Consider the following 13,370-nt stretch of genomic DNA (forward strand, 5'->3'; position numbering starts at 1 on the left):
TCTTAACCTGGCACACAAATCCCTACTTGATTTGACCCCTGCCCCCTTCTCCATCTTTATTTTGTGCCAGTCCCACTTCTTTCTCCATCCATGGAATGTCTCGGGGTTCCTTCCCATCTTGGGTCCCCAGCCTACACTGTGGCCTCTCCCAGGAGCACAGCTCCCACCCCCTCCCGAGTCCTAATCAGATTCACATTTCAGCTTAAAATTACTTTTTTTAAAGAAAGACTGGTGGGACTTTTAAAGAAAGTTTCTTCTGTTATTTGCCTGCCCTCTCAGCACCAGATACCTTTAAACAATTTATATACCATTAATTACCTATTTGTAACTGTTAATGTTTCCCTTCCCTTAGATTGTTAAGACCCAAAAGGGTAGACACTATTTTGCTCACCACTTTTTGTCCAATGCCATACACAATGCCTGGCATGTGATAGGTGCTCAGTAAATATGTGTTCACTGATTTACTTTCCTCTGAGGCAAGGGATGATGGTATATTCATTTCTACCTCTGTCTGTCAGTGTTTGGTATATAGAAGGTGGCCAGTAAAACCTTGTAAACTAATATGTAAATGACTTCACATTCTAGATTGTGTCAATTTCCAAGAAATCTGGAATGTTCAAAAAGACAAAATTGAAGCAATTGTCTTTGCTAATGGATATATTAAAAAAAAAAAAACACTAGGGATATACAAAGGCTAACTGGATTAACAAAATAATTTAACTGCTCAGGCCCCATTCTTTGTTGAACTACATTTATGAAAACTGTTCATTTAAGGAGATTAGTTTTCCCCCCCTACCTTGCCTTGTCTTTGGGGGTAAAGGATTTTTTTGTATTGACTTTTTCATATGAGTTATTGCTACCTTTTTAGTAAGTGCATCTTCTTTACTGTCAGGCAAGTGCCTATGATATATAGTTCTATTGGTAGGTCTTTTATCAGAATCCGAAATCCATAAGGAGCTCTATGCGATAAGAAAGGCAAATTATTTACATGGAGGAGTGTTTCATTAGAGTACTGATGACTGGTAACTTTGAGGCTCAGTACAGAATAGCCTGGCCTTTTTATGGCTTCCAAACAAGGGATATTATTCTATGTCTCATAAATGTGAAACCTTGCTGAGGAGTTCACTCTCTGAAGAGCCAGAGCTCATCCTGTCCGGAAAGAGGTGCTAACTTCCTACGTTAATGGTAGTCCTTGGTGAGGCTTTTTCTTGTATTTGCTAAAGAAAACACATGTACGACCCAGAGACGTAGACTGTGTGATGTCTTTACCTTCTCGTAAGTTGCATCCAATTTATTATCAGTGAAAAGAAGTCACGTTCAGGAAGTTTTCAAATCTCTTAAGAATAAGTTAAAACACCACCCTTTGACCATTAGTACCAAAGTCTAAAGTTGCCTCCACATTTATTTCACAGATTTCAGAAAATCATAAAGAGTTTAGATTTTATTATTGTCTAATATGCAATAATTTTCGGAGATCTTTACACACCACATGCAAGCTCTCAATTCTCCTGGCTACACTGAGTGTTCCTCAAGGGTCTGGCGCATATCCATGTATTTTTAAGTACGTACTTAAAACAAGTCAATTTGAAGAAAATGTTTGTACCACCTCAATTTTTATAAGACGTTGAGCCAGAGATGTCCAATGTTCAATGATCATTACTTGTATTATAGAAAATACCTTGTGTTTGCAAAACGCACTGTGAGGATTCCACATTATTGAAGGAACTGCTACATTGTAACATCAACTTATTTCCATTCGCCTCCAACTTATTTCCAGTCTTCATCTGAATGTATTATGTATTTATCTGTCAAGTTAATGATCACAGCCTAACTTTTCAAATGACTACTTTGATTTTGTTCTTCTAAGGTGTAAATCCCAAGAATGTGTCCTTGGTAGCCAGTGGAAAGGATATAAACCCACATACTTGGAGTAATCAGTTATTTCCTAAGTCATTGGGACCCATGGGGGCAGAACTTGCTTTCAAAAGGAGTAACGCAGGTAAAGTAAAAACACACTTAAAGTATAAATTTACATTGTTTTCCTTCTGCAGACTTTGACTTCTAACTATATTGCAGCTGCCTTCTTCCAACTGAGATAACCTTGGGGGGCACACCAAAGCTTTCAAACTGGTACTTGAGCACAGGTGGTTTTAAGGCAGTCATGTGCCAGATCTCGACTTCCATGTGGATTCTTCCCTAAAATGGATCTCCCTGAGCTGTGTCTCTATTCTCCTACTTTACAAAACAAAAGACAAATTGCCTGTTTACTATGGTTGTTTCCTTTTTCCCCAAAGTGTAGAAATATCACCTATATCTGGGGTGCCAATCCAAGAGACAGTTTCATAAGTTGGGAACAATGTTGAGAGAGCGAGTAATTGTGATAACTGGGGAACAAGTCCTGTTGAAGTCAAGTGGTTTCCAGTTCTTAACCTTCACAAAATTGAAGAGCCTAATTGAATTATTAGCTGACAGATAGTCAAAACTCATTTCTAAAATCACTGTATGAGTTTTGGTCTAGAACTCTGAATTCACAGAATGTGGTGACAAAGCTGTAATAAAACACCTTTCATTCCCAACTATCTGTTTATGTTAAACAAGGTTTCTCAGTGCTTCCATTTCCAAAAAGGAACAAGAAAAAAGGGACGGAATTGGTCCTGAAACCTGATTTTAGCAATAAGCAACATTCATTTGTGGACACACGGACAGCTTGAATAAGCTGCCGTCTTTCTCAGTGAGATGAATTTCCCCCCAAAATAATGCCTTTTAATGTCTAGTAATCAAAATTTATACTATTCAGCTTTTTTGGTTAACTACATACAACGAATTGTCATAATTATAACTAACCTAATCCAGGAAAAAAGTATTTTAACATACTTAGGGTTATAAAAAAAATTTTAAAGGTTTCAATTTATACATACTTTTGAGTGGTCAATTTAAAGACTTTTAAGCCTGAACTTATATTTGTTTTTCTTAACCTAAAATTATATTTGGATAAAATCTGGGCTTTGACATGAATGAAAATAAAATTTTAGAGAGAAATGAGATTAATGTGAAATTTCCAGCTGTTAAAAAGGAATATGTTCATGTATTTTGTAAGTCAGTATTGGTGGGCATAAAATCACCACGGTATTGGGGCACCTGGGAGGTTCAGCTGGTTAAGCATCTGACTTGGGCTCAGGTCCTGATCTCACCATTCATGAGTTGAAGCCCTACACTGGGCTCCATGCTGACAGCTCAGAGCCGGGAGCCTGCTTCAGATTCTGTGTCTTCCTCTCTCTCTGCCCCTCCCCACTTGCACATGCTCTCTCTCTCTCAAAAATAAACAAACATTAAAAAAAAATGTCCTTAAATCACCATGGTACTTATATTCCATTGGTTATGGTTAAAGGAGAGATGGAATAGTTTTATTTTTCAATGTCTATAATTATAATATGCCACAAAGGACAACTTTTGGAACTATAAACTTATGCTGAAGGATCTTACATATCATTTGAAAATGTGTAAAGAAGTAAAGCATTCTTTTTAAAAAAATAGATAGTTTTCTGGTATTGGACCCAAAAACCACCTGAGGATCACTATGGTAATCTACTGGGATATTCTTTTTTTTTTTTTTTAATTTTTTTTAAGTGGTCTTATTTCTTATTACTTTTCTTAATGTTTATTTATTTTTGAGAGAGACAGAGACACAATGTGAGTGGGTTAGGAGCAGAGAGAGAGGGAGACACAGAATCCGAAGCAGGCGCCAGGCTCTGAGCTGTCGGCACAGAGTCCGACGCGGGGCTCGAACTCACGGACCGTGAGATTACGGCCTGAGCTGAAGTCGGACTCTCAGCCGACTGAGCCACCCAGGCGCCCCATCTACTGGGATATTCTGATGTGATGTTAATCTTAACACTGTGGACATTTTAAGTGTCAAACACTGCAGCACTGTAATTCACTTTTTTTTGCCAGTATTTTAAAATAATATCCACCGAACCAATACAAATGAGTTATGGTTAAATACAACTTTGAGTCTCGGGGGAATCTATACTTGGCTGGCATCAGATGAAAGCTGTGACCGCACATGAGAATGCTTTCTCATGTTAAGGGTTCTTCCTGATCTTTTCATTAATCATCTAATCAATCCATTTTTGTTCTCTGCTTTTCCTAAAACATTCTTATTATTCATTCTTTCTTTCTACCTGCCTTCTCTTCAGAGGAAAGCATAATTAAACCAATTGAAAAACTATCATGTAATGAAAGTTTTCCTGAAAAATTAGAGGATCCACAAGGTAATTTCTGGGCATTCTAGATGAGTACAACTTGTTCTTTGAATACCTTGTCCACTTTTCTTTTCCACATTTGCTCTGAATCCTGTCATACAAGGCCACTATGAAGGCCAAGGTCACCTTCTTTTAGAAGTCAGACGAGGACTAGGAGAAAGAGAAGCATTCCACATCAGAAACACCATTCTTCAGTAGTTGGAATTCTAAGACTAACATGCTCTCAGGAAGTTCTATGCTCATCTTAAATTAATGATGACAATTTATATAAGTGAAGCAGATCTACTGAAAAGAATTAAAAGATTTCCTTATTTCGTAATCAGTATTCCTGCAAAACTTTTTTTTTAAGTTCTGAAACTCATTTTTGAAGCGTTAACAATCATTTAAAATTAAAAACTAACCAGGTTAATGGAAATGGTAGATTTCCTAGGGGTTCAAGGTCGCTGGTATAAACAGTGCTATGGACTGCAGCCTAAAGATTTGCAGCTCACAAGGCACTTCAAAACTCCGTAGCCAAAGTAATTTAAGAAAATTTCCTTTTCTGTGCATTTTTCCGTAGCAACTTCTTCTTGTAATAGTAAGATGCAGCCTATTAACTATTCGGCACACGACTTTTAGAATCTGACATATCCCCATACTATCACTCAGTAGGCCTTGTGACTGTGGACAAGTTCCTTAGGCTCCCTACGTCGGTTTCCCCACCTACAAAATGGAGGAAATAATATTTACCAATGTATTATTATATAACCATACCTGGGATTTTTGTCACAGTAAGCATTTAGTAAGTGTCTGCTCTGGTGAGAAGGATGAGACCAAGAGCAATGTTCTGAAGCTACTGCTGAACGTGATCACTGCCTTGAACTTTCTTTCAAAAATCTTTCAAAGTAGAGGGCTGACTGCTGATTCTGAATGGGCACTCGAGGGAGGCGATCATGCTTATATTCAGTAGCGTTAAAACTGTATAAGCTGGTAACGTGCTCACTGTGTAAAATCCCATTTCTGCGACGACGCTGCTGTTTGACGTTTGTTGGTTCAAGAGCAGACACTTACTGGGAGCCTACTATGCACAGCGCTGTGACAGACTCAGGGACGAGAAGTTCAGAGTCCAGACTTGCGAACAAGTAACACTGTGAAAAATGCTTCAGTCATAGCTGCCAAGCAAGCAGTTCTTGAAACCACCACCACGATCTGAGCCCCGTTTCACCTCCTTGCTGACACACCTGTCTCCTCTCCTGCACGGCTAGGCTCTCGAAGGAGAAATTACATCCATTTCTTCCCTTATTTCCAGTTTGCTCTTCAGCTCACTGTCCTTTGTCCTCAGATGGCTTCAGGCCACTGAAACAGCTCCTGCCAGGTCCTGACGTTATCCTAGTGGCCAGATTCCAAGGGTGGTGCAAATCCCATCAGACCTCTGCCTCTCTGGCCTCCCTCCTCTCTCTGCACACTGTATCCTCTTGGCTATTCAGACCCTGCTCCTCCCATCACCTACCCTCCCTACTCCCTCTTCTCCACGGGGTCCTTTTCTGTCCTTTCCCTCAATGCTGGTGCTCCCTGGGGTTCCATTCTGGATCTTTGCACATCCACGGTCCCTCTGAGCTGGCTCCTCCAAGCGCATGGCCCATAATTGCCATAGCTTGATAATTCCAAATCTCCAGGCCTGCTCAACACTACAACTCAAATATCCCATGGCCATCATGTCTTTCCAACAAACCTGATTCTCCTGTACTGCTGTTGTTAGTCACCTAAGATACAAACTTAGGGGTTTATATTCCTCTTTCCCTCCCCCTCCTACCCCATATACCCACGCCGTTCTCTTCTGCATTGCCTCTGTGACTCCCTGAATTCAGGTCCTCATACTTACTCATTTCAGCTATGGCAATGACCTCCTGTCTTCTACCTCTACATTTCCCTCCTTCGGCCCCTCACTCTACTGCCCCCAGGTTGATCATTCACTAATAGCGATGAGGATGACGATGATGACAGCTGACGTTTATTGAACACCGGATTCTATGCTAAGTGCTTTGCCTACATCTCATTCAATCCCTACAACAACCCTATGAGAGTAGGTGCGGTCATGATAGTGATTTTACAGAACGAAGACAAAGCACAGAAAGCAGTGCAGGGATGGGGGCTTCCTGGCAGGAGACATACTCTCAGGGTAAGAGTGGAGTCATAAAAAAAAAAAAAAACCTGGTGTGTTCAGGGCAAACAGCCTTGGGTTCACATTCTAACCTGGTCACTTACCGTGATAATTTAAGCAAGTTCTGAGAGCCACAAGGTGTGGGTAAAATATACCTCCCAAAGGGTTGTTATACGGACTGAATAGGATGGTCTCTAAAGCCATAGTACAGTGCTTGAAATAGAGTCAGTCCTCAAAAAATAGAATCTAGAATCAGTAGGCGTGTAGTATTCAAGTTACTCTCGGGTGCTTTAAAATTTTCACCTTCTGACTATGAAACTTTATGATACATCACTAGGAAGTCTTGGAAGTTATGCTACTTACAATCAGTCAGGATACATTCCTTCCTTTCTCAAAAAAGAAGTGGGGTCAGCTGGCCAGAGGATACACTTAGCACCTCTTGGTGCAACAACGACAGGTAAGAACTTTAGAGTTTTTAAGATTTCTGACCAGAAAGGAGCTTTTTCTAAGTTTCTACACTTTGCCCAAGCGGAGACTTTTAAATTAGTCTCACTCACCTTGTTAACACAGTTCTAATGATTTTTGGCAAAATGCCCCTTCTTCTGAAGGTGCGGTCTGCGGGTCTCTTGTAAGAGCTGCCTTTAACAAAGTGGTGACTTGCAAGGCATACGGATTATGCTATTGAACCTGCACAAGACTGGATGAGGTAGACCTTTTACAGAGGAGGAAAGTGACATCAAGTAATTGGCCGAGGGTCACCCAGCTCCTAAGTGGTGGAGCTGGGAGAGGAGCCGGTTTGTGAAATTCGAGAACATGCTGTGTGACCCAACGGGATGTAAAGAAGGTGCATTTTTCAGAGCTGCCCACCCGGTCGGTACCTGGCACAGGGTGGGGGCTTCATAAACACGGAGATGCTGTTCGTGTATCACTCCACAGGCAGTTCCCGTGCAGAGTGAAGGGAGCCGTGGCAGAACTTTCCCACCCTGGCTCTGGCTTTGCACCGGTAGTAGATGGTGGAGGCTTGGCTTATGCCCCCGCCCTCCGGTTATGACCAAGTAGGCTGTGTGCCCTGCGGTGGCGTGGTGGTGATTCTGTACTTGAGCTTGACCAGGTCTGACTATGAAGGCTCTCAAAACGACTCTAAAATAGAAGTCCTCAGGAAGGCACTTAAAATACACATTAAGGCAGACAGTCAGAAGTTTGGGAAGATAGGGAGTTGTATAAATTCCCTCCGAACTTCAAACTCCTGGTTAGAGTTCACACTCTAAAGTTCTCTGAAGTCCAACCTCTAAAGTTCGCGCTGTTGGAGCTAAAACCGCGAGAAGCATGGGACTTCTGTAATTTATGATTTCGGACCACGGTAGCACTGCTCAAACAGTACTTAGTTACCTTATCTGTGAAAAGCATCGCTTCATTATCTCTCTGCTGAAACAAAATATGTAAGTAAACACATTATACACAGCAAGTGATTTTTTTTTTTTTTTTGAAGCCTCAGGTATTTTAAGCCAGCCTGACAATGAGTCAGCAGCCATGGCTTAGTAGCAATTTTTAGAAGAAGAGGAGAAAATCAAAATGTTTCAAATTGGTTTGTTATCTAAGTGTCTGCTCTTAGAAAGTGAAAGTGGGCATTTTAGAAAACGATTTTTGTAAGATATTGAAGGCCTTTGTATATTAAGCATTCTGTCAGATTAGCATGCATGTTCCTGTTTTCTTTTCTTTTTTTTTTAAGTAAATGCTTTCTCATAACTTTTCATCTCTTCATTTCCTCTGCTCATCAGATGTTCCTACAGATGGTGATAGGAGGAAAGGTAAAAAAAAGAAGTAAATATTAATCATCCTCAAGTGGTCAATGCCAATCCTTAGGAAAACACTGTTCTGTAAGAGATGTGTCTTTCAGTACCCACTGGTGTGAGAGTTTCCCACAAAAGAATAAAACCAGGTCATTACCGTATTTCCTCGACTATTTCCCCTTCTCTCATAGCCTTCCTCTCTACTCTTCCCCAGCCTCGCCCCAGGATTAGAGAAGAAAAATCGAATTAATTTCTTCCAGCTTCCCCATGTAATCTCTCACCCCAAACTTCCCAACACCTCCTCCCCGACTCCCTGCCTTGTGGTAACAAGGACTATGAGGAGTGACTTCTTCCCTACACGGCCGGCCGCCCCTTGCAAGGGCAGGGAGGGCCCTGTTCTAAGTGAGCTATGTTCATTAACTCTACTCCAGAAGGTACTATTATTACCGTCTTCATTTTACACGGGTTTTATTTCTTGCTAAAGGTTACATAATCAGGGCACGGATCACAGGCAAACATCTTTCCTTTGGCAAATATTTTCTGCAGGAAGTTAAATGCCCTTGATAGGACATGTGCTGTTTTTAAAAAGAGGGCACAGCAAGCGTGAGAGGGCTGCCTGCCCCACTGAGGAGGTGCGGGGCAAGGTCCGGCTGACACAAAAGTGTTTCTTGCCTTGCCCCCGGATCTCAGCTCCTCTGGCAGCTGCTGAGTTCTTCACCAAGGGTGCTTGAGTCCTGAAATTATTATTTCCCAGAAAGGAAATCTTGGCAAAATGATTCCCTCTTCAGCAGTTTTAAAAATGTTTTCCTGGACATGGTTTCCCTCAAATGCATTCAGGACCTGACGTAGCTCGGTCATGAGCTGGGAAAAAAGTTCCGTGACTCCCCAAATCCCTCATGTTGCAACACCAGAGGCTCGCCCAACTGTTAGCTGAAGACTGCGTCCCCTCTCCTGTCCCCTCTCCCGTCTCTGAAATCACTCACCAGGGGACTCTCTGCCTCTCTCTCCTCCTCGCTCCACTCCCTCCCTCTCACCTGCTCTCTCCTCCACCCACAGGCCCATTAGGTCTGCAGCCTTCCGTGTGGGCTCACAAATTTAACAGACTGGTGTGTGTCCACACTCCTGTGGGATAGAACAAAAGGGCTGTTCCTGGAAAACCTGGTTAACTGTTTAACCAGTTCTTCCTTCACAGTTCAGGGTTAACTGGCTATTACCCCACCTTGTCAGGTTGCTTTCTATCAGCTTGAACCTGGAGAATTTTAAACCTGGTAAGGGCAGGATGATAGGACCAGGTGATTATCCCCAGGGCAGTTCCTCACTTAATGCTTTATTCCCATTAAGCTGAGGTCAGCGGCAGACCCACGTGCTCCCATAATTTCCCCTCCACTCCCAGTTTTACAGAGAAAGTTTAAGAAAACAAAAACAAAACAAAACAGGGAAACCATGCAAGTGAATACAGTATGGGTAGTGTTCAGTGTACAAAATGGTCAGACTCGTCTCAAAATTGACACTTAGTTTAATCCAAGAGTGTCAGCCACCACACAGTGTGAAACGATACTTAAATCCCAAATTGAAGGATCAAACATCCCTCTTCAGATAGAACATCTATGATGCTCAGCCGTAAATATGAAGTGAGGGCAGGCGAAGGAAGGACTGGAGAAGAGATTAAAGTTCTCTGCAAAATGATTTACTGCTCTGTCATTTGAGATGTTTAAGCAATTTTAGCTTGTAAACTGTTCAGATAACAAATATTTAACAAATCAAAATTTCACAAATATTTAATTAGCCAAATTTATGAATAAAGCAGACCCTACGATGAACGGTTTGGGATCTTAGGACTGGCTCACCTTTTAAAGGAATTCTGTTATCGCCCTTCATTTTCCCAATTAAAAAAAGGAAGTTTCTTGCTTCTAAAAACCACATTTTCATGGTTAAAAGAAATCTACTATGGGATCCCATCTGTGGAGCTCCATGAAGCCCAAGCTTTATAGGATTCACAATTACAAATAAAGTTTCCATAGTGGGTATTACGCTCGAGTATTATTCAGATGCAACCACTGTGTGATTTTACAAAGTCACTAATAACACTGTGGGTTATTGCCTGTTCAACCTGAACCAAGAATTTTCTTGGTCATCCTAATTCATGTTGCCAACCTAAGTGTGATAGGCATTTGAGTGAAACCACAAAAGCAGCAGCAGTAGTCAGAACTGTAAACCAGAAACACTGGCCCTTGAGCTACTGAGAATTCTCTATCAACATCACACCACACTAGAATTTTTCGTTTTACTATTAAAAAAACAAAACAAAACAAAACAAAAAAACAAAAAAACCCTTAGAGACCACAGAACTAATCTTTTAAAGATATATTCAAAACTCCCCCATGAAATGAAAAGATTTAAACTGCCTTATTTTCAATTTGACAATCCAATGAATAAAGTTCTAACTTCCAATTCTGATTTCTTCCAGAATACACCTGGAACACAAAACCCGGTCGGGGGCAGTTTTCAGGACCTACTTACAATCCTACGGCCAAGAATCTTAACATTGTGAACCGTGTGCAGCCGGTTCCCTCAGTGCACGGAAGGACAGACTGGGTGGCCAAATATGGCGGCCACCGGTAGGAGAATGGTGCAAAGCCCCACAGCATTCTCCATAGAATACTCCATAGTCCACGCAAGTCCCCAGACCCTGGGAAATGTGTACAGATGTCTATTTCTACTGAGTTCTGGAAGCAATATGAAGTAGTGGGTACTCTGCAGAGCAAAAATCATCTCCTACTATTTTCTTTCTTTCCTAGAAATGAAATCCAATTTCTTAGCATCAATTGCCCACAGCGCTGACACGCGTACGGGTAGGACTTTACAAAGTATTGAATAAACTATTTGCCAAAGTATCAAGTGTTTGATCTACAAATTAATAGTTACTAAGTATAAGACACTTTTTTAAAAAAGCCTCCAGAAAGTAAGTGTTTAGAATGTTTTCGGTTTCATCTGTTATTTGCCTAAATTAATTAATATTTTGATTGGCCTCAGAGGTGTTTTTGTTTTGCTTGGTTTGGGGTTGGTTTTTTTTTTTTTTTTTTAATGGCAACCTCGGTGGTCTGTCAATCAGAGCTCGTATTTGGCTAAGGCTCTATCTTACCAGTTTGGCAATGGCAGAGAATGCTGATTTATCATCTGGTTTTCTACTCTGAAATTATGGAAGCAGTGGTAATTCTTGAGCAGGGCATCTTTCTTCGGAATAAATTTATCTTTAACATAAAGATTTCAAAATTATGACACCCGATGTTAGTGGAGAAAGAGTCTATTGTTTGACTTTGACCAACACAACTCCTGTGACTTCGTGGAGACTATCAACCTCAATGGCTTAATGACTCCCAGATCAACCAAGGTTCCCATCTTTACGTCATTAAGAGAGTTCTTGAAACTGTGATGTTTGCTCATCACACTTTCAAAATACCTTGTTTCCATGTTCCTACCACACACAAAGATGAGGTGCGCCAGCTTTCGCCCAAAGCAAACTCTTGCTGCGCTGCAGATCGCTGACCTGGCTCCGACCCTGATATTTACTCTCAAGAGCAAATGCAATTCAGTTGCTATAGCAGTGATTCACTTAGTACAATTTTTTTTTTCTTAGTTCTGTTTCTAAACTGGTACTTAAAAGAGACATCTTGAACTTGGGACTATATTTAAATTTGCCATTTTATGGACTCAACATTAATACTGTATATTCTTTTTAAAGAATAATACTGTTATCAACTGTAATTTTTATGTGTTTTTTGTCTTTGTAACAAATGCTAATGTAATTGGCATCATCTTGTGGACATTATCCAAAGACATCATAAAATAATAGTAATACGGTATTTTTGTATAGAAGATTCAGCTCACCTTGTTGAAAACTGTTAAAATCTGAAGAGTAATTTATGATGATGGTCATGGCTATATCTATTTATACAGTTTTAATTAGTGTCTCAAAGCTAAAAGATTATTTTGTGTTGCTGGAAGATTTTACACTTCTTGATAGATATTAAAATTAATATAGTTAACTGGTGTGTTTTCTCTACACTTTTAAACTTTATACTTCTACTCTGAGGCCTATTTGTTCTTTTAATTATAGACTTTTGTTTTTCTAGCAGTTTTAGGTTTATGGAAAAATTCACTGGGTAGTACAGAGTTTCCATATACCCCTCCTTAAGGGCCCCTCCCCAATTTTCCCTATTAACACTTTGCATTAGTGGGGGACATTTGCTGTAACTGATGAGCCAGTATGAGTACATTAAGTCCTTCGTTTATACTAGGGTTTCACACTTTGTGTTGTCTGTTCTCTGGGTTTTGACAAAATACATAATGGCATATATCGACCGTGACAGCATCATAGAGATTAGTTTCACTGCCATAAAAAACCCCATGTTCCACCTAGTCATTCTTCTCCACTGCCTCTTCGCCCCGCCAAACCTCTGGCAAACACAAATCTTTTTATGGTCTCCACTGTGCTCCTTTTCCAGAAGTGTCATGTAGTTGGGATTATACAGTATGTGGCCTTTTCCGACTGCCTCCTTTCAAAATTTAAGTTTCCTCCTTGTCTGTTCTTAGCTTATCTCATGTCTGTTTACTGCTAGCTAATATTTCATTGTATAGATGCATCACAGTTTATCCATTCACCCACTGAAGATCATCTTGTTTTCAAGGATGGGCAATTATGAATAAAGCTGCCAGAAACATTCACTGCATACTTTTGTGTGGGCATCAGTTCTCACCTCATCTGCATAAATTCAAGAGGCATAATTACTGGATTATCTGGTAGGAATATATTTGGTTTTGTAAAAAAGCAGCAGGCTACTTCCAAGGTGGCTGCACCATTTTGCATTCCCAGCAGCAGCGAATGAGAGTGCCTACTGCTCCACATACTCACCACCACTTGGTGTTGGCAGGTTGTCTGTTCTAGATTTTGGCCATTCTTATACGTGTGCAGCAGTATGTCATTTTAATTTGCAGTTGCCTGACAACATAGGATGTGGGCTATCTTTTCATATGCTTATTTTCCAGCTGTATATCTCCTTTTACGAAGTATTATTCAGATCTTCTACACATTTAAACACTGGATTATTTATTTTCTTTGTTATTGAGAGAGAGAGAGAGAGAGAGAGACAGCGTGAGTGGGGGAGGGGCCGAGAGAGA

General features: G+C 40.6%; 1 protein-coding gene and 1 long non-coding RNA gene across 10 annotated transcripts in view; both read left to right on the top strand.

The window, feature by feature from the left end:
• The window catches only part of MAK (male germ cell associated kinase), a 56,268-nt gene extending 45,182 nt beyond the window's left edge, over positions 1-11,086 (top strand). For 5 of the 9 annotated variants that reach the window (XM_049655050.1, XM_049655051.1, XM_049655053.1 and 2 more), the window contains 4 exons: positions 1,868-1,999; positions 4,197-4,271; positions 6,740-6,859; positions 10,660-11,086. In XM_049655050.1, the coding sequence (XP_049511007.1) occupies positions 1,868-1,999; positions 4,197-4,271; positions 6,740-6,859; positions 10,660-10,814 (482 nt within the window). In that variant the 3' untranslated portion in view covers positions 10,815-11,086. Of the gene's footprint in view, positions 1-1,867; positions 2,000-4,196; positions 4,272-6,739; positions 6,860-8,180; positions 8,342-10,659 lie in introns of all 9 variants that reach the window. The other 4 variants (XR_007463099.1, XM_049655054.1, XM_049655056.1 and 1 more) reach the window with 4 other exon arrangements.
• The window catches only part of LOC125939580 (uncharacterized), a 256,118-nt gene that overhangs the window by 77,084 nt on the left and 165,664 nt on the right, over positions 1-13,370 (top strand). The gene's annotated exons all lie outside the window — the stretch shown is intronic.

Source organism: Panthera uncia (genome assembly GCF_023721935.1).
Source record: "Panthera uncia isolate 11264 chromosome B2 unlocalized genomic scaffold, Puncia_PCG_1.0 HiC_scaffold_25, whole genome shotgun sequence".
In the NCBI taxonomy this organism is placed as follows: Eukaryota; Metazoa; Chordata; class Mammalia; order Carnivora; family Felidae; genus Panthera; species Panthera uncia.